Source organism: Toxoplasma gondii, chromosome III (assembly GCF_000006565.2).
Source record: "Toxoplasma gondii ME49 chromosome III, whole genome shotgun sequence".
In the NCBI taxonomy this organism is placed as follows: domain Eukaryota; phylum Apicomplexa; class Conoidasida; order Eucoccidiorida; family Sarcocystidae; genus Toxoplasma; species Toxoplasma gondii.
In genome coordinates, this window is record NC_031470.1 from 1,441,319 (window position 1) to 1,460,717 (window position 19,399).

Sequence of the window (19,399 nt, forward strand, 5' to 3'; positions counted from 1 at the left end):
GTCGAAGTTCCTGTATATGGATTGCTACCCTACAGTACCCGCTCCCTTCTATGTAAGTTATTGGTACAGAGAACGTTATAATTACTGTCTCACTGCTTTGTCTATTCGAATCAAATAAAGCGTTGTTCCGTCGTTCTGTTGCAATTCGTCTACGTTGTCAGGTGTTAAAAGGGCGTAGCCAGTGGACCAGTTGTTGCACTTTCAGGAAGCTGCGGCTACCTTGGGTCCCATGCCAGTATTAAGGTCCACAATATTATCCTTTGATCGCGATACTATCACTATTCGTGTATACCGTGGACAGTTAGATGCCTCATGTGAGAGGTTTCTGGCAACCGTGGCTTGCCTGCTTGAGCACCCGAGTATGTGGGGCGTTGCTTGCCGTTCCGACTATTCGAAATCAATCCGACTGGATTATTGTCTATCCTTAATAACAACCTCTGGCTATGAATTCCAACAGTAACGTTCCACAGGCACCGTCCACCCAAAAGGAGACACACGGCTCCTGTCCCAGCAAGAAAATAACATATGGAGCCACATAACATAGCTGCTCCTTTCTTCTTATGATGCCAGAGGCTCCACAAAAAAATCAGGGCTGCAAAGGGCCAGACGCGTTTTCTCCAACATTGCCATGAGTGCCACACGAGGACACGAATCTCCTTTGATGGAACCGTTCCTCGGCTGCTGCTGGAGTTGCGCGAAAGATTTGTTCGTGACACGTCACATTTTCGATCAGTTAGAAAGAAACCGCCTGTTTCGCTTAAGCAGCGACGTGGAATGGCACGCACGAACACCGCAGTTGCCCATTTGCCACGATTATTACTGTACAGCCTCTGTTTGCTACTGACAAGGTATGCTGCCGCACCCGGTACCGCCATCGAAATGACAAACACCGCTTCGAACACTGAACTGCAACCAGCGGTCCGCCGCTACTATATTTTGTAACGGCAGATAGTCGCTTTATCCAACTTCATTTAGAAAAACGATGATCCCATCCACACAGCACACAAGCGTACACGCACTTCTTGGCACACTTTCGAAATACCAAGCAAAATCAACCCCACTCATCACGGAAGCTGCCAGCCCCTATATACCGTCGAAGAAGATATTCTTCCTCAACCTCCGTGTCTTCTAGTAAATCCCCAGTGCTCTTTTTCGTGGCTGCTCTGGGCAAAGTCGCTGAAACAATCGAAAATACTACGGCCCTTGACAATCGAGCCGTGGCCACCATCCCAACCACTGGGACAGGGTCTTTTCTCTTCTGTTCCTTCGTAATTTTCTCGGCTTTCCCTGTTTCCCTCAATCCTGCCATTTTCCGCCTCATCTTCCATCCTGAGTACTCTCTATTGCCGGTTGCTTTCCTCACAAGGTCGCGCCATCTGTCGCAAAGGCTAACGTCCAAAAGAAGACCTTCCCTTGAGGTGATAAAAAACCGCATTCCTTCATCACCTGTACCTTTAGTCTGCATGGAACCTGCCTTGGGACCAGATGCGGCACGCAGATTCCTTCTCGAACTAGCTTCAGCGGTTTCTCCGTCGTCAGCCTTGCAAACTATAGTGGGAGAACACTGGGTGTTGCAGCCCCAGCCCCACTCAGCCAGTTCAGCTGCTACGAGTTACCCTTGTTCAGACAAGGCTGGCCTCTTTCTGCCATTTCCTTTACGTCGGATTCATTCATAAAGGAAGACTGCATGCGCCGCCATGCCAGTGGAAGCAACAAAATCCTACACGGGGCAGAGAAAGAGCGACGCTATCTCCAGACACGATCACAAAGAAAGGCGCTCCACTGCTGCGGCGCCCACCGTCACGAATAACATTTTGGCAAGCTCAGGAACGCTTCATGGTCCACAGCCATCGTTTCTGTGCTGAAATCGTGTCGGCACACTCAGAATCACTGCAACTACAATCTGTTTACTGGCTCATTGTCTTCTGCCGCGAATGACGTCGAGCCAAGCAGGCCTGTTAAGTCTAGTTCCTTCGCGACTCTCAACGTCTGTATACTCTGTGACCAATATCGCATGCAAAGACCCATGCGTTATGTTAACTACGGAGTTCTCCACACCACGAAGAACAACACCCGCCGCCAATATTCACAGCGCAGACGGAAGAACCGTTTTTTCTACCACGCAGGCTCCACGCTGTCCCATTGAAGTTCACCACTACCCGTAAACCTTCTCAAATTTCGCAGACATTTTCGGTCGCGTTGTTGGAAAATCTTGGGAAACGGGGGCCGTTGCCCACCATTGCTGGATTCTGCTGCTTCCCACCACTGGCCTCCAGAGGCCACTGCACACCAAAGTTCCTGAACGCTCAGCCCCCTCTGTCGAACATGGTCTGGAGTTCAGCCCGCCATACCAGGCGCACACTTCACCAGCCTCCTCACCAAGAAGAGGGGAACCTCAGAAATATCGGCCGGAACTGACCAGTCGGAAACACCACAAAACCTGGTCCGTCCGTTGCTTAGCCGCGCCCGGGACGCGGCTGAGAACCTCGACGCTCCCCACCAAGGCTCGATGCGCGGACAAAACGAACTCTCACGGACGTCACGCCTTAAACTTGGTCCGTGAAGGGCACCGTGTGGAGAGGAATCTGCGAGAAGACTCGCAGGTTCCAATGCGACCAAATATGCCGAGGCGCCAAACTGTCGCTAGCTTGAGAGCAGCAACACAACTTATAGAACAAGCGCCGATCACTGCACACGGCACCATTTCTGCGTGGTCTTGCCTGCTGGTTGAGAAGTGAATTCGCCTGCTTCACCTTCGCAGCTTGCGTGGCGGCTCTCTGAGATGTCCTGTGACGCTGCGGAACGAAGCATTTCAGGAAGCGTCTGCGGGACCCCACACGAGTCAGAGGCCCCGCTGCAGAACTGCGCATTCTTCGCGGCGTCTTTCTCCGGCGGGGATCGCTCGACATTTGCCGCGACGCGCTGTCGCTGCCTTTCCCATCCAGAGCAGAACTTCACTCGCCCGACCAGAAGCCTCTCCCAGAGCTGCCTGCCGCGATGCGAGTGGAAATCGTAGTCGCGGCTGCAGTCCTTCATTTGCTGCGCCTTCCGCAGCAGACACCCGGAGCCTCCAGGGTGAATGGACAGAACGGGGAGCGCGTCGTAGATGCAGTCATGGGCGACAAGCCAGCAACCCCCGCGCCTGCAATGGCGGGCGACTTGGCACAGCGTGTACTCGGGCACCGGCTCAGGCGGAGAGATAATTTTTAGACACTTCGCGGAAAGCCACCCGCCGCGCGTGGTGGAACTCGTGCTGTCACTGGAACCCCCAATGACGCCGCACCCAAGCATCGGTGTCGACGCCGGGCGCCTGAAATCTGTGGGGCGAGGAGGAGTACACGGACCACTCGACGTCTCAAAGAAATTACTATCCCGGGAGCCCGACTGCGCACAAGACGCCTCTAGAGAGCAGTCGAACGAGGCCGACGGCAGCGACGAGTAAAACATCGTTTCCACAGAATCCGTAGAAGAGAGCGAATACGTGGGGTCGTGAGGTTCTCGCGTCGCATCCAGAACGCCTGGCAACGAGCGGAGAGCGTTGCACTGGGGACACTGCTCGTTCTCACAAACGTCTAGACAGCAAGGACAGGCATCACAACTGACAGGAGACATGGTGCCACCGTCTAGCCCAGGGTCCGCCGGAGCAGCGCCAGAGCCAGCAGAAAGTGGACCCCCGTTCAACGACGGCCCCGCCGGGTCTGTATCAGAGGTACACTCCGGCAGACTCTCGGCGGATAAGGAACCAGAAGACGCTGCTGCCCCAGAAGGCAAAGCAGCTGGACCGGCAGCGGCAATGCCTTTCACGACAGAATCACCACATGACTCGACTGGCGTTGCCGATACAGCTGAACTCGGAGCCGGTGATCCGTGTGATCCGTGACGCTGCACCGAAAAATTACTGACTGTTTTGCCCGCGTTGTTTTTGCGGGGCGCTGAGGAAGCCGTTCTTGATGCTTCTTGTGTGTCGTGTATCGGCTCCCCAGCGGCAGGGGGTCGCGAGGAATCTTCCGCATTCACGTCCGACGCTCTGCGCTCTGTATTCCTCTTTTCGACGCGAGGTGTGAGGTCGTGCCGATTCTGTTCATCGTCAGGACTTAGCGGGATCTTCAGTCTGCCGCCAGGCGGTCCACCTCGCGTACACACATCCCGGGGTCCGCCGCCTAGAGCCGCATCTTCGACACAGACAACACCTGGAGCCGAGGAGCTGCTTTCTCCCGCAAGATCCTGTTCCTCCTGGTGGTCTGCCGAGGAGCTTGGAAAGGAAGAGTCCTTTCGGATTGGTGCACCGAATGGACAGTTGCTACAGTGATACTTGAGACTAGAAGGCGTCAGAAACAGGGGACAAGATGCGCACGACCGGCTGCCCCACAAAAGAATCCGAGAAGACGCAGAAAAGTAATGTCGATTCGGACGACCCCGCCAGTACGCGCTGGGGTAGTGCCGCAGGGGGAAACACGGGGGAGACGGAGGCCCGGCCACTGGTGCGCGACTTTCTGCTTCTTGCGCTGGGAATTCGTTCCGCCCGAGACCTCGTGCCCGGCGACGCGCCTCCCGGTTCCCATTGTCACCGTCAGAGACGGCGGCGGGAGCGTTCAGTGAACTGGCCTCCGGATCCGGGTTGTCGGTTCCTTCCTGCGCCTCGGAAGCTGACTCGGCGATCCCGGATCTCCGGGAGTTTGTCTCTGCCGCATCTTGATCTCCGAGCCGAGCAGAAGCGCAGGAATCGACCATTCTAAACGCAGGTGACTTTGCAGATCTGGGGAAACAAGGGACATCACCGGATACGCGACGGTCGAGGGATGTTCTGGCGGTGCTCGCAGGCATGGCGCCCTAAACAAACACCCGCTCAGCGCCGCTGCTTTCCCTAGACAACGGGATCTGAGGGCGACAGGGAGACGGGCACAGAACGAGCCGGAGGCGGGTGAGGAGGCGCACCCCTCATCGCCAGACGAAGGCATTGCCCCCCAGATGGACAGTCGAGAGAAAACAAGAGACTCTTTAAAAGTCGATGACGGACTGGGGCTCCACTTCTAAGCGAAAAGGCGTAGCAGCGGGAGAAGGTCGGACAAGCGGAGGCGACACCGGGCACACGATCAACCGGCCTTTGCAGGAATTATTGGAAAGACGCCGGTTCGCTCCCGCGCATACTCTCCATGTGTGGGCCAAAAAATCAACAAAGCGGAAAGAAAAAGGAAAACCAAAGCGCTGCGTCTCACATCAACGCAGGCGCGGTCTTGGAAATCGCCGAACCAGGTATGCGGGAATGAAGCTTTCGACAAGAAGACAGCCAACAAAGAGAAAGCGACAGCCACCAGGTCGACTCGACGGACAACAACGTTGCTGCGCAAACGCGCTATTGCTACAGTAATAAAAAAAGCCGGTTGCTGCCGGAGATCAGCGCGGCCTCTTGCGACTATTATCCGCGAAGACGTGAAGACCGCTGATTTCCAAACGAAGAATAACAAGTCGAAAGCTGAAGTGTACATACACATCACCAAACGCAAGCATGGACTCTGATGCGACCGAAACCAGGCAAATACAGATTTCTGTACAAGGTTTACCAGAGAAAATGTGCGATCTACACAGGCAAGTAAAGCGTGATGCAAAGCGCATGTCGGCCAATCAGATTACCACTCGCTTCGCAAGCCAGGCATCGGCGGAAAATGCCGGATACTGAAACACATTTTTCTCATTAGATCTGGCCACTGTTCCAGGCCGGTGCCCGGCATAAGAAAACAGTTCTCTCGCTCGAGAGAAAGGTATCCCACAGCGAAGACATTTAGCATGCACTGGTGTACCATGCGGGGAGACCTTGCAGCTGAGAGACGTCATTTGCCCAGACATAAGAAAACTTGCGACACCGTAAACTATTTCTTTTCTCGTAGAAAACGAACGTCGTGATGCTATTCAATTATGGACGGGTAATCTCAACTTGCAGGGATACGTCTACCCAATCGGCAGCAGCGGGAATTCCCTAAGCAAGACGCGGCAGGCGTGCACAAGAAACCGGGGTTGCTTTCGAAACAGAAACGGGCCAACCTCAGCATCCAGGAATTTAAGAGGCCACATGTATTGACTAGAGCGTTCCCATTACACACAGATTCTGCCTCATCATCGACTTCCCGTCCACGTACAACGGAGACATCACTGCAGCTGTAAAGTGTGTTTCTTGCTTCCGACTACGGAAGGCAACCGCAGGCTTGGCTAGCTCACGTCCTCCACAGATTTTCTTCATAAAGAAACAAGCAAAGAAAGGAAAGAGCACTAAATTGAATACCAGCTGATGTTTTCGTATGGCTTTGGAGTCGAGAGCAGACACAGCAGATAGACACCAACTCCACTAATACAGAGGAATCGTTCACAAGTATGAATGTAACAAACTCTACGTTTTCCGTATTCGTTGCCGCGTCACTGATTTATGTAAGTTACTGGGGAGTATACTCTCATAATCATCAAGAACAGAGTCGTAGCCGTGTAGCCGTGGCACTGATTGGTGCATTGGAACTCAGAGACTTGTACAGAGTATAGCGCAACGGTGACTAGATTGCTCAGTGTGACTCCTAAGAATTAAGGTATTGTACGAACACATTTCGAGAGCAGAAATCACCGTATTTAACTAAAATGGTGGTTTATCCAACAACAGATGCAGAGCAGAAAAGAATTGACAGTGAACTTGGAGAGGAAAGCACGACAACGGCAGGATTCGAACCTGCGCGGGCAGAACCCAATGGCTTAGCAGGCCACCGCCTTAACCACTCGGCCACGTTGTCGATACGAACCCCCGTGTTGATTGATTGACTGGTAGTGAAAATCCATTTATTGGACGACTTCACCATCGAAACGAGCTGTGCGACAGTCTGACTGTGGTCTGGGCACCATTTTGTCTTCATGGAACAGTGACTATTGTATAGTGGGCTGCTCAGTAATGCCATCCCGTCCAGCATTTTGGATCTGATCTCCGGTGTGTTTCAATGGGGGTGAAAGGCGAAGAGCAATTACGCGATTTTCTCGTGGTTCTTCATACTCTATGATCCAGTAACGGGTCTTGTGGCCACTAAATTCAAACGGCGACGACGCCTACACTTTACATGTGTTGCTCGAGGCCTAATGAATCCACTGTGGTAGTTGACCGTGAACGGAACACTACGCTAACTTTTTCTCGTACCGCCACACCTACGGCGATGGTGTGCCATTTCAGTCCTCTGTTAATGGAAACGACACGATTTGGCGGGATGGTGTAAAACAGCCTCTACGTCCACAGTTCGCTGCAATCTGTCCAATGCCCGTCTGCCATGTTTCACAGCAGGGTCATCATCTTGCTTCGGTAAAGACGAGGACGTCTGTTTGTACACTTCTACATTCCATAAGCCGCCAGCCGAGATAACATGGACTACGTACTCAGTGGACGGAAGGTTCGTGTGCCATTAAAGTAATCTTCATTCTGTTACTACTTCATTTCACCCGTGAACGAAGAGCACGTGGATACAGTTGTGTGTACCTCATTTTTTAGCGAGAGAGGGGGTCAACTAGAATTACAAAAGCACCACATTTAGGAGCTGTTTTTCGTTACATTCTGTACATTTCCTGGTTCCATCCGATTGAATCTCACTGCTTGCGTTTCTAATGACCCCGACACTTCCCTGATTCAATGGTATCACTTTTTCCAACATTTTTCGGTGGATGCCGGATACACCCCCGAAAGAAACTTGCCGTATCTGTTCAAACTCGAAGAGATGTTACTGCCAACGTGCTGGCCTCGGAAGTTGACTTGTCTCCTGCGGGGGGCATCTTTTCGCAAGACAACTCTACTGAGAGAGTCGTTCTTCGCTGACGAAAACGTTCGCACGGGCAAGAACTGACAATCTAAATGCGTAGTCTTCACGTCACGAAGTCGTTGATGTTTTTCGTGCTGCGAGGGACAACGAAGAGTTGGTGCCAGGTGCCGTTTTCAGGGCGCTGTAAACGCAGCCAATGGAGTGGCTTGCCGGTCCACTGTGGCGGCTGAATCGAAACTGGTGAATCCCGGGTATAGCAATGGAGAAATTGAACAGGATTGGTGTCAGCACACCTCGTTAGATCCATCCCTCTGCCACGGATGCCGTCAACAAGACCGTTTTTTTTTTCTTGGGGCCTGTGTGGCTTCCCATGCACCGGCGCGCCAATCTTCAGAGCGATTCGTTTCTTTTCCAAAACTCCATGAAGCCGTGATGTTCTGTTCCACCACATACTTTGTCAGAACCCGTGTCCCGGTTATGCAACCGATGCGAGTGACCCCCAGTCTTTCTGTCCTTGTCACTTGTTGTGGTCACGATGCACGTTAGGGGACGCCTGTGCCCATGTTTTTGCTCTTCCGCCGGTGTTTTACGCCTCGCTGTGTGTCTTGTTATCGTCGTCTCCTTTATTGACATCGCAAGCCAAGCAAAGCCCCTTGTTCGGCGTTCACACTGGTTCCAGTGTGCTCCTCGTGACCTCGCATCCCTCTCAGCGCCGAGCCGGGTGGAAACTTTTCCCTGCAACCTCGCTTGTGAGTTTCGGTCGAAGTCATCGTCAGTCGGGTGCCTCTACGAAAAAAATGTCGAATTGGATGCTCCATTGACACTGGAGGCCAGGCAGACTCGGAGGTGTCGCGACTGTTGGCTGCTGGGCACACCTTCTCACTCGCTTCCATGGCGAAGCTCTTCCGTCCACTTCCACCTTTCCGCCGCAGCTCGAGCTTCGCTGCCTACTCCTTTGCTCTTTCCTTCCGCCACTTTCCAAGACTCGACTCCTCTTGTGCACCAAAACAATGCCTGTGAAGGCAGTGTCCGTACGCACTCCTCTTCCCCATGCTGCTCTGCCTTTTTTCGGCAGAGCCATTCTGCGGAGTACACCGGCGGAGTGAACCTACCGAGAAACTTTTGCTCAGCCGTCGCCGCTTTTCTGCCACCCGCGGGAGCATTTGGTTCCCCGACTACACTGACACATACAGCACTCCCGCTCATGAGGCAACAGTCTTCGCGTGATTGGAAAACTTCTGCACGGTCCTTTTCTTCGAGATCCGCCCCCCCCCCTCAACGTGCTCTTCATGCCGGGAGCGCGAGCAGCCTGGATGCGACAAGCAGGTTAGATTGATGCGCTTCGGCGGAGCCTTTCCCTCGATGCCTGCCCTTTGTGTTAACTGTTACCAAGGAACTAGGCGTTTTGTTCGATTTATACCTCTCGGCCGTGTCACCGCTGCAGCTTTCTCGTGATCCTTTTCTATTTTACTACAGTCACCTCCACACTGGTAGCGATTTCTCGGCCTTCGGTTGACCGATTGGGTAGAGTAGAACACGCTGGATCTGGAAATTCCTGTCTTCTCTATTCTCCCAGGAAATAGGTTTACACCAAGTCTCTGGCCGTAACACTGTTCTCGCTTGTATCACGGGACTTGCCGAACATCGCATGCGTTTTTAAGAGGAAACGTCTCTTCTACTCCCTCCCTTGGTTCCCATTTGTTTCGACGTAGGTCACGTTCCTGTTTCTGGGAGTGTCTTTCTCGTCTCCCGGGTGTCGTGTTGATCGGTACCTCGTACAGAGTTGCAGTCGAAGTTTTTCAGAGTTCTTGCGCAGTTGACGGCTCCGGCAGTTTGCCCACTGCCTTTGCGGTTCAGTCAGCCGGCTTGTACAAGCATCCGTTTCCTGAAGAAACCGACAGCGACTCCATCCCACTGGCTCTCGTCCCCTCGTCTCACTGGGAAGGCTGGTGCTGATCAGGCCTTGCAGGCCACAGCACAGTTCGCGTTTCAGCTCTCCAGCGGCGCTTCGCCTGGAACAGAAAATAGTTTGAGAGAAGACTTCCTAGAGCACGGGAGTCAGAATACGTCAACGAGGCAGAGCGAACATCTCGATGGAACGACTTTGTGGATAGAGGATAAAGTTGGTCACCTGGACCAGGTCTTCCGAGGCTCACGGGTCATAACCGGGCTTCAGGTGAGAACTGCATGCGGGTCTCTCAGCGTCGCCGCCAGTGAGACACGCTTGGTTTCTTCCCTGTGCCGACGAACTCCTTTTGCTTCTGCTCTGCTCGCAATGTTTCTGACAACGTTGAGGGCGCCGAGAATGGTGGAACTGAATACCTTGAATGCGACGGACACCTTAACGCAAAACGCTTGGCTTCGTCAAACCACTGGCTTTCACAGAAGGAGTAGTTTCGTGGAAGGTATCACAACCCCACGCTCCAATTCGCTCGTCTTCCCCTGTTCGCTAGACTTCACACGTCTTCCAGGTCGATCTCGCTGCGAACGTATGCGGCGCACATATTGTGGACGTTTGCTCTGAGACGACTTTCAGAAATCACTCCAGCGTTCACAGCTACTTCAGAAGCGTCTTGAGCATTTGCTGGCGTTCAAAATCTTTCGAGAAGGAGCAGCGGGATGGGAGTTTATGAAGTTGCATGTTACAGCAGGTTCTGTCGTTGGCTTGTGCATCCAAATCCACATGAGTCGAGGATGGTATACCTGGAGTTACAGGTCTCTAACCACTGCTTTGTATATCCCACCTATTTGTACTCTTTTGAGCTACATGCGGTGCTTGCCTTTGCGTCTCCCTGTCCTCTCATTCCGTTGTGTCCCCTCCGTGCCTGTGCATTCCTGACTTCTGTTTCTCCTCTCCCTGAATGTGCAGCCCAGCGGACACCTGCACCTTGGAAATTATTTCTCAGTTTTTCACCCGCTGCCGATTCTAGAAACATCGGGTGCTTCGGTAACATGTCTCGTCGGCGACTTGCATGCCTCCTTTGGCGGCCTGACTCGGAGGAGCATCGGCCCGCTTCGTCCGGAGACACTCAGAGATTCCCCGTCTCGGGACAATGGAGCCGATTGTAGCGACCTGCTCAGAGGCCCACGGTCTGGACATGGCTCCTCGGGTCACACAGCCCCTGGAAGCACAGCAGGCGATAACGTTCACAGTGAGAGTTCTGTAGAAGACACGAAAGCAATCTCCGATAAGACACTCGACGCAGTCGCAATGCTGCTAGCCACCGGGATACATCCTGACCTAGGCCAGGAAGGAGCGACGTCTCGTTCTGAGACACAGGGTACAACCGTCGTGGCTGTTCAGAGTCTGATTCCGGAGCACACGGTGCTCGCTACTCTGCTGATGGGAACGACGCCTTTAGGTGAGTTAGATGCGACAGATGCCGGCTCTTTCGGCGAAGTCGAAACAAGACGGAGTGACCCTACGCAGTTCGTTCTGGAAGGCACTGATACTGTGAGACTTGTGGGACGTGTTTTTTATGTCGTTTGTGTTTCTGTTCCTTTGGAAGCCTTTTCGCTGTTTAGAGATCTAAACTCTGTGTGACACACTGTAACGTGAAACTCTGAGGGTTAAGCAAGCTGGTGGGACGCGTCCGAAGGTGCCGCTGTTTCCGTTCTGTGGACGTCCTGCTTGTTCTTTCCTGTAGAACTGGACTCCGCACTACACATCATAAAATGCGATTTATAGGTTTCTGCACACTTCGAATTTAGGTGAATTAGCTGCTGCGAGCTGGACCAGAGGTCTGATCTCGCATGCCTCTGTTTACCGTGTCAGTTCGACTATGCCTTTTGTGTCCAGTTGCCTTTCGTTCCCCCTTAAGCCTTTGCAGTCCCTTTTCCGTGTACCTGTCGAGTCGTGGGTTCAGGAACGGCTGAGCCTCGTCCTGTGGGGGTTGGAGTTTCGATTCCCGTTTTCTATCTTGTAGCGGGCCTCACGGCTAAGTACGTGCACGCGCTGAAATACTTTCCGAGGCTCGCCACGACTTTGTAACTGCCACACTGGTGCGAGATTGGCTCCTCGTGATACCAGCGGGGACAATCGCGAGCAAGACTGCTTTTGACTAGCGACCTCTGAACTTAGACAGCAAGAAGCCATCTCGCCTTTTGCTGGTTGATAGTCGCTTATCACTACACTGACGTGTTAACGGTTTCCTTCAGGAAATAGCTGTGCCGAGCTGCTTTTCCCACACCCGACTCGGCACCTATCTCTGTCAGACTTCTTCATGCGTATGCCACCGGAGAGTTGTTTCTGACTTTCGACCTCTTGTGCGTGTGTGTCTCCTCTGCTTGCAGCCTGGCTGGAACGATGTACGGGCGCGTCGGCTAATATTCGGCGCCTTACCGTAGAGGGGAGAGACTCGACATGCAGCGGACGGAGGCAGGAAACGCATGAAGACGACGGTCGAAAAGCAGATGTGGGAATGCGATTCTATCCCCTGCTGGTGAGTTGAGGATGATGAGATAACTTATCTTTGTCCAACCTCCCATGCGTATCGGGGTTTGGGACTCCTTCCTCGACGAAGCAACGCAGTCTGATATTTCTGAGACCATTAGTGCTCTCCTTTGGTTTGATTTGAAGTAGGCTGTGAGCCCGCAATCCCTCGTATTGGGTGCTCGTGGCCCGCCTGAATTTGGTGTTCAGGCGTTAGTTAACTCTCGGAATTTCTCTCGTCTTTTCATGATACCGTTTCGACCCCTCTACCCAACGAGAAACCCCAAGCCGTCGGCCTGGGTACAGCCCACAGAGCTCACTAGGATATTAGTGCGTTCATCTGTTTCATTGCGCAAAACCTGTAGTTTAATTTAGTTTTTAAATGTGTAGGACTCCTTTTCTATACTGTGTAACGGGGATGGTAGCTTCAGTTATTATCTGGTCGGTGTTGCATGGCTTGCGTCTGCGTTCCGGCTCTCTTTTACGCTCAGATGGCAGCGGATATCCTTTCTCATGACACTGACTACGTGCTGGTTGGTGGGGATCAACGCCAACATGTCGAATTCACACGCCAGGTCGCTAGGCGGTGGAACCGCTCTTTTTTGCCTCTCTCCGATGGTGACACAAGAAATCCGCTTCCTACCATTGGGACCGACGTGTCAAAGAACAGGCGGGGACTGAGAGTGCCCAGGATGATAAGCTACAGTCGGCTGTCGTCAAGGATCGGAGACCTGCAAGATCCGGGAAAGAAAATGAGCAAGAGCAGCTGTCATGCGTCTGCGAGTGCGGTGCTGAATTCAAAGGGATGCGTTTTCCTTCTTGACCCGCCGGACGTGATTGCTGCGAAAATCGCGAAGGCGAAGACCGATACGATTCGCGGTGAGCGAGACAAGGCGGCAGCGATGGGAAACGATTTGCAAAAAACATTGTGGACGATTGTCTTAAATTGATAGACTGCATGTATCTTCATTTCAGGCAACACACCCTTGTGCCTGGGGCACTTTCCTCTGTGGAGCCTCAGATGCGCCTCGTGGCTTGCACAATCTAGCCTGAATGCAGAGCTCAGGGAGAAGTGTGGGATGAGAACAGACACAGTGTATACAGACGATCTGACCATGGAAGCCTCTTGTCCAGAGGCAAAAGCTTGACCTCTGCTTTGTTACAGGCTGCGGCTCCGCTCTATTTTTCCATTCTCTGGCCAGCCGCGGAAATCTGAGTTGCTTCTACGCGTGTAACGATCCCGTGACAGTTTACAGGAGTGTCCCTAGCGTTCTCGTGTGTATTGACGGAGCTATGCCCGTCGTGTCCTGCTGCGTCTACGAAGCCCCGACCTGAGATCGTCTAGGCGAATGCTCACATTCCGGGGGGAACAGCGTGTCGAGTCTCTGAATCAAGAGTTGCAAACAAGCGACCTCTCCATTATGAATGCGATTCCAAACGCTGCTCTCACAGGTCTGGACGCAAGTCTATGCGTGTCTCGGCTGACAGAAGTCGTGCTGCCCTTCCGCTCTGTCTCGCATGTTTGATGCCTACGGGGACGGGGTCGGCGTCCGTGTTTCTGTTTTGCAATGTGCTCTATGTGCTGTTTCGGCTGCTTGATGCAGGTCTGTCGTATAGTCTGGAGGACCAGAGCCCTCAGCTATCTGGTGGAGACGATGAGGGAACTGCGGATCGAGTTGCTTGTCGCAATCTGTTGCATCTCTGGTGCGCAGTGGCCGGCGAAGCACCGCAGGAGGCAGCGAGCCGCTTTACTGACACACCATGGGAGTGCTTCAAGAAGGACCTGACCGAGCGTGTTATAGATATGCTCATTCCTGTGCAGAGGTAAGCATTGCTTGCTTATGTTCCACTGTCAGGAACTTGAGACTGGACTAGTGTCATTACTTTTGCGCTTTCTTACTGGTGACACTGCTGTGGAAACTTGGTTTCGTGACATATTGACGGAGTATACTCTGTGGGTTTGCTGCGGCTTTTTTGGTCGCAGGCGCTACAGAGAAATTAGATCAGACATCCCCTACTTGCGGCGCGTGATCGATGCTGGAGCAAAACTGGCGCGGCAGAAAGCGGTGGCGACACTTCAGAATGTCAGAGAGGCAATGACAATTGTAGTTTCATCGTCTGATGTTAATTGAACCTGCCGATCATCTGTACAACTCGAGAATGCCTGCAATAGCAGAAGGCCATTGACGGGGGTCTCCCATAGAGACTCTCTGCCCTTTTCCTGCAGACACCTTCGTTCATGGGCTGCTGCAGTGTCAGGTGCGATGCAGTGTTGGAGTTGAGAAGTTACCCCAGTCGTTTCGACAGGTTTTACAGATTTGCATTTGTACACGATGTATGAGTTGTCAGGCTAACAGTGTGGCAGCTTTTTCAAGAGGCCGCCATGGACTTCAGAGAAGCGGCCCAGTGACAATTTTCGAGGGTGTATATCAAATGCAAGCTAGAATGGCTGGGGCACAGTTTGCGCTTGTGAGCCTTTGGTAGGCTTTCTTGCCCTTTTGGCCTTAATTTTCCCTGCCTACTGTCGCATGCGGAGGAGGGGAGAAGATCCTCCCCCGTTGCGTGAACGGGAGAAGATTACTCTAGCACGCACAAGGAATCGAGGAACAGAACACTGCACTTGCTGGTGTGCACACGCTGCCCCGTTTGTTCAATTTGAAAGCAGTTTCGGGAAGCAGGTTGTCAGCAAACTCAATGTTCCTTTCCCGATATACCGTCGCAGAAGTGCGCAGATGTGTCTGCTGTTTCATCGGGACGACCTACTCCGCTAGAGGGAACTCGTCGGGCTGTTATGAGATGTGAGTTCGCATCATCACAGCACTTTGTGTGGCGCTGGCCTTGAAACAACCGCTGTTACTGAAGGATTTCTATCACCTACACAGTAGAATGTTTGAATCGACCATGGGACGTTTTTGAGGGTTTGCTTTCGCTGAACTGCTAACATCTAGAACACCGTGGTGGTAGGTCCACTAGGGAAATGCCACGCCAATACGTTCGGCCAAACATAAATTTGCCCGTACAGAAACTGGCAATCATGCAGCGCGAGAGTAGAGCATCGTAGCTGAGAGATTTCTAGAACCATGATTGCGTCTTTGGAGCCATTCGGTTTTTCGCTCCACGAACAGTCCCAGTTCTACAGCATTCTATTAGACTTGTTTTTTTCCGCGTGTTCTGCTTACCGGACGTGTCAGCTGTAAGACAAAGGCATTCAGAGAGCGCAGGTTACTTACGATAGACAAGTGAGTCAAAACACTAGGTTTTCCAAGCGGGCGTCGACGGTTAACTTTCTTCATACTTCAGGCTTCTTTGTTCACTGAATACCAGATCACACTGGTAGGGGACCACCGAACAGCAATTTGATGAAGCGACGAAAAGCGGATATGCCCTCCATGAAGCAGCGTAGAAACTCGTTAGTGTTCCGTCCCTACTTTAGAATGGGTGCTCTTCACTAAACATTCTCTTTAAGTGCCCGGAACAGGGCTGGAACTCGTTCGGAGGGATGTGGGCGAGTTTCGACGCAACTCATCCGCGTCACCCTGACTGGGTCGGATGGTTGAGATGAATGCTCTAAACGACTTGTGACATAGCTGCTTTGCACCAGCACACCCTTCGAGAATTGTTTTTTGCTTACGTGCGAGGACGCTGAGTGCGTTTCGCTTCTTTTTATAGAGTCGGTACGGGACAGGAAAGCGTTTCAATACATGGACACCACCACGGGAACAGAGTTGACAACTGAGTTAGCCAGAGTATACAACCAAGAGCGTCAAGCCGCATTTAAAAACGCACGTGAGTAAGGGCGGTTGGTGGCTAAGGAAAGGGGATTCGCTTGTCGGCGACAGCTTGCGAAGATACGAGTTACTTGCCCGGCAACTGAAACACACCGTATGTCGGTGTGGCAGTTCTCAGCATATACAAGCATCTAAATCCTTACTCGTGTTTACGTGTGTACAAAGCGACACGGTTTCTCTCGGTTTTCAGCAAGAACCTTTTGCTCTGACCGTCCAGTGAACACGGAACTTGCCTGGCTGTTTTGCTGAGGGAAGTGGTATTTCTCAGTTTCTTGTGCGACTTTACTGTTGCGGACTGCACCGTGTGAGACTTTTTTCCGAGAGTGTGTGGGGGGTCTGTTCTTGGGAAGGTCGATCTCCTCTTGCAAATCTCCCCTCCCGATTACAACGCCCTCTTACGACGTTCACCGGGCGGAGCGGGATTTTTGCCTCGGCATGGCGAGGCGGTCGGGCATGTTTTTGCCCTGCGGCATCGATAAGGTTCCTTGAGCTGCTTTTCTTTTTTTTATGACGTCTCCAGTTCGCCGCCTGGCTCAGATTTCCTTTGCATCCAATCTCGGAATTAAGTTCGTCCATTTTTCAGTAGGCAACCTTCCAAGTTCCAGTCCTGTAGAGCGCGTAGTTCGCCAGCAAGCACTCGTTCGTCACTTCGGCGCGATTTGTCCTCGCAACCTTTTTTGCCGACGTAACTCCGTTGACTGTTTCCTTTGTTTTTGAGTCGGCCACTCTGCATTGTCAGCGATTGTTTGTCTCTTTGTGACAGTTTCGCAGCCATCTTGCCATGCTCTCGACACAGACAAGGTCCCGCGCTGTCTTCGCTCGCTAGGAAGGTCAAAGCGACGAATTCCTTTTCAGCAGGAAACACAACTGTCGCATGCACGCTATCCCCGGAGGACGGTTTTGCTCGTTGACAAGAAACTGTCTGCCAGTAGCTCCACTCTTCTTTCGCTGACCGCATTTGGCCAACTGCTATTTTCCGTCCTATATATCGTCGGTTCGCGAACGTGAAAACCCACCAAACCAGATATTCGCCGTCTTGAAAAACATGCCATCGATTCGCGACGAAGTGTCCTTCGGTGAGCTTCCCCCTCAATTCAGTCTGCAAACGGGCGTTGTCTCCTCTCCTAACCTCGCTGTGTGTGAAGGAACTTGCAACTTTTCTGTCTTTTTTCCTCGTCGTCCCATTGACTCTCGCTGCGACAGCCGCGGCCTTTCTGGCCTTTCGTTTCGTCGTTTCTTTGCGTGAATGTGCAAGGAAGAACTTTGAGTGAACCACGTCCTGGTACGCCTCGCCGCCCACCGAGCGACGACTGCGAATTCACCGCGTTTAGAGTTGTTTCTTCGTACACGGTAACGTAGTGTGTCCAACCCCAGACCCCGTGTTATGGCGACCAAACATCATTTGAACCGCCCTGTCATGCAGCGGAAGGACGGATTTTCGAGAGAAATGCCGGCGATGCCTCTCGCTGACTGTGGTCGTTACGCTTCCGAGAATGTGGACGTTTCTGTGACACATTTCAAGACACTCTGCACTTTTCAGATCCAAGGCTATTCATTGCGGATGCTCGATGCGACAGTCTGACTCTATGCGAAGCATACAATTTTGTGCCAGTTTAATTTCTTTTTATCTCCATACTCCTTACGGTGTTAAAAAGCTGTATCCTCTGACTATGCGGCTCTCGTGAGTCTTTTTTTGCATGTAAGATACGTGTCTCCTGTTGGAGAGAGCCAGGCTTCCATGCAGTCGACGGCCAGCTGGGACCGTCCCGCAAGTCTGTGTCTATGGAGCTCTCAAAGACTCTTTGTTTTACTCACTGAAACGTGCAGCAGAATGCGGCGTGACTTGTGGCAGATTACCGTGTGGGTACTTGGAAAACAACGGGTCGCTTTCCAGCGTTGACAGACATCCTAATCGTCAGTTGGAGAGGAACTCAAAATACCGGTAGCATACCGCATTTCGTTCAGATTGACATGTTGGCGAACCCGTACGCTGTTTGTTTTTTTCAGAAAAGAGGACAGCGGAGGCACACCGCATTCGGGCAAAGTATCCCAACCGAATTCCGGTCATCTGCGAAAAAGCTCCCCGGTCGGACCTGCCAGTGATTGACAAGAAGAAGTGAGTGGTTTTTCGGATGGTCGAAGGTCTTCTCTCCGCCCCCCCAGCAGTTGCTGAATTTCCAAGTGCAGTTTTCATTTGCACATAATGCACATGGCTCAGCGATGCGTTTCACTCTCAGGTTTTACGTTTTTCCAACGTAACAGGGACACATTGATGCAGGCAAACAGCGACGCTTTGCGTCTGCGTGGCACAGAAGTGCCGCTTTGTCTATCAGAGACTCCATTTCACCCGAGAGCGGAACGGCGGGTCCGGCCGAATGAGACTGGTTTTTGAGTGTTTGAGGCTACCAGGCCTTCATGCTTCGCGCTTCGGTGACCCGTGTCGAACCACTGTTTTCTAGGTATCACTCTTGCATAGGTGCCCTGGGACTGAGACTTTGTTTTGATGATATGTTTGCAGCCGTTTTTTAAGTCAGATCTGCTTTTCCAGTCCCTGGCGAACATAGCCATTTGCCCCAGGTTTTGCTTCTCTTTCGTTTCTTTCAGGTTCCTCGTGCCGATGAACATGCTTGTCGGAGAGTTCAAGTACATCATCCACAAACACATCAACCAGTGCGCACAGAACAGCGGCTTGCCGCTGACTCACGAGAAAACGATTTATTTGTTTGTTGAAAATACGGCACCGAAGGCGGGTGCCTTGATGCAGGAAGTGTATGAGCAGCACGTGTCTGATGACGGCTTTCTGTACGTGGAATACTCTTCAGAGAACACTCTGGGGTAAGGGAGTGTCGCGGCCGGCGTTGCGGCAAAAAAACAGACAGGAAGAGGAGACAGGCGCTTTTCTTTCTGCCCATCGTTTTTGGCTCACACGCGGTACAGGGAAAATGCTCAAAAAGGGTCGATGTGCAGCTGCTTTTTGGCTGTGCCTACCAGAGCGCGAAGGCGCGTCGCTCGTTTCTGCAGCCTCCATGGGAAAGGTTTCTGAGTGAAGCCTATTTGTTTTTGGGACTTAAAGGGAAGATGGAAAATATGTTTGGCCAGACTAAGAGTGACAGTGGGAACCTGCGAACTTTCGTGTCGTTTTTCTTCTCGCAAACGTCAGAGAAACGCGAGGAATGCATCGAATGGCAGAGGTTGCACTTCTTCAGCCGTTTTGTGCGCTGTCGGACTTTTTTCCGCTATTGCGTTCTACCTCGAAAAAACGGCTAGGGCGCTGAGTTACTGTGCAACAAACTGTAGAGAAAAACATCATGTGACATCGCACTCTTCCGCGCACCTTTCGCTTTTTTGCCCGCACTGCACGAGCAAACCGACCCGTCGGGCCCCCGTCGTATCCTCTTTTTCGT

The 19,399-nt window shown here is 52.3% G+C and overlaps 3 protein-coding genes and 1 non-coding gene across 4 annotated transcripts; 2 read left to right on the forward strand and 2 right to left on the reverse strand.

Moving 5' to 3' along the window:
• Positions 1–593: 593 nt before the first annotated feature.
• Positions 594–6,744, reverse strand: TGME49_254090 (hypothetical protein). The gene has a single exon (XM_018781039.1). The coding sequence runs from the start codon at positions 4,822–4,824 to the stop codon at positions 2,686–2,688; it is 2,139 nt and encodes a 712-aa protein (XP_018638152.1). The 5' UTR covers positions 4,825–6,744; the 3' UTR covers positions 594–2,685.
• TGME49_254100 lies at positions 6,689–6,770 on the reverse strand. The gene has a single exon. It is a non-coding gene; the product is annotated as a tRNA-Ser (tRNA).
• Positions 6,771–7,886: 1,116 nt separating this feature from the next.
• On the forward strand, positions 7,887–15,083 carry TGME49_254110 (tryptophanyl-tRNA synthetase (TrpRS1)). The gene is made up of 7 exons (XM_018781040.1): positions 7,887–9,101; positions 9,633–9,951; positions 10,645–11,137; positions 12,069–12,217; positions 12,699–13,086; positions 13,812–14,031; positions 14,192–15,083. The coding sequence occupies exons 1-7, from the start codon at positions 8,311–8,313 to the stop codon at positions 14,337–14,339; spliced, it is 2,508 nt and encodes an 835-aa protein (XP_018638151.1). The 5' UTR covers positions 7,887–8,310; the 3' UTR covers positions 14,340–15,083.
• A 1,365-nt stretch (positions 15,084–16,448) lies between these two features.
• On the forward strand, positions 16,449–19,325 carry TGME49_254120 (autophagy-related protein 8 atg8, putative). The gene is made up of 3 exons (XM_002369425.1): positions 16,449–17,071; positions 18,003–18,111; positions 18,600–19,325. Exons 1-3 carry the CDS (start codon positions 17,041–17,043, stop codon positions 18,832–18,834), a joined length of 375 nt encoding a protein of 124 aa, XP_002369466.1. The 5' UTR covers positions 16,449–17,040; the 3' UTR covers positions 18,835–19,325.
• The last annotated feature ends 74 nt before the right edge of the window (positions 19,326–19,399 follow it).

Excerpts from the sequence above, each read along its gene's own strand:
- TGME49_254110 (XM_018781040.1), top strand. The coding sequence starts at position 8,311 with ATGCACGTTAGGGGACGCCTGTGCCCATGTTTTTGCTCTTCCGCCGGT. Across the intron at positions 9,102-9,632 it reads AGCCTGGATGCGACAAGCAG|TCAGCCGGCTTGTACAAGCA; the intron begins GTTAGATTGATG and ends TTTGCGGTTCAG. Across the intron at positions 13,087-13,811 it reads GAAGACCGATACGATTCGCG|GTCTGTCGTATAGTCTGGAG; the intron begins GTGAGCGAGACA and ends TGCTTGATGCAG.
- TGME49_254120 (XM_002369425.1), top strand. The coding sequence starts at position 17,041 with ATGCCATCGATTCGCGACGAAGTGTCCTTCG. Across the intron at positions 17,072-18,002 it reads TCGCGACGAAGTGTCCTTCG|AAAAGAGGACAGCGGAGGCA; the intron begins GTGAGCTTCCCC and ends TGTTTTTTTCAG. Across the intron at positions 18,112-18,599 it reads CCAGTGATTGACAAGAAGAA|GTTCCTCGTGCCGATGAACA; the intron begins GTGAGTGGTTTT and ends CGTTTCTTTCAG.
- TGME49_254090 (XM_018781039.1), bottom strand. The coding sequence starts at position 4,824 with ATGCCTGCGAGCACCGCCAGAACATCCCTCGACCGTCGCGTATCCGGT.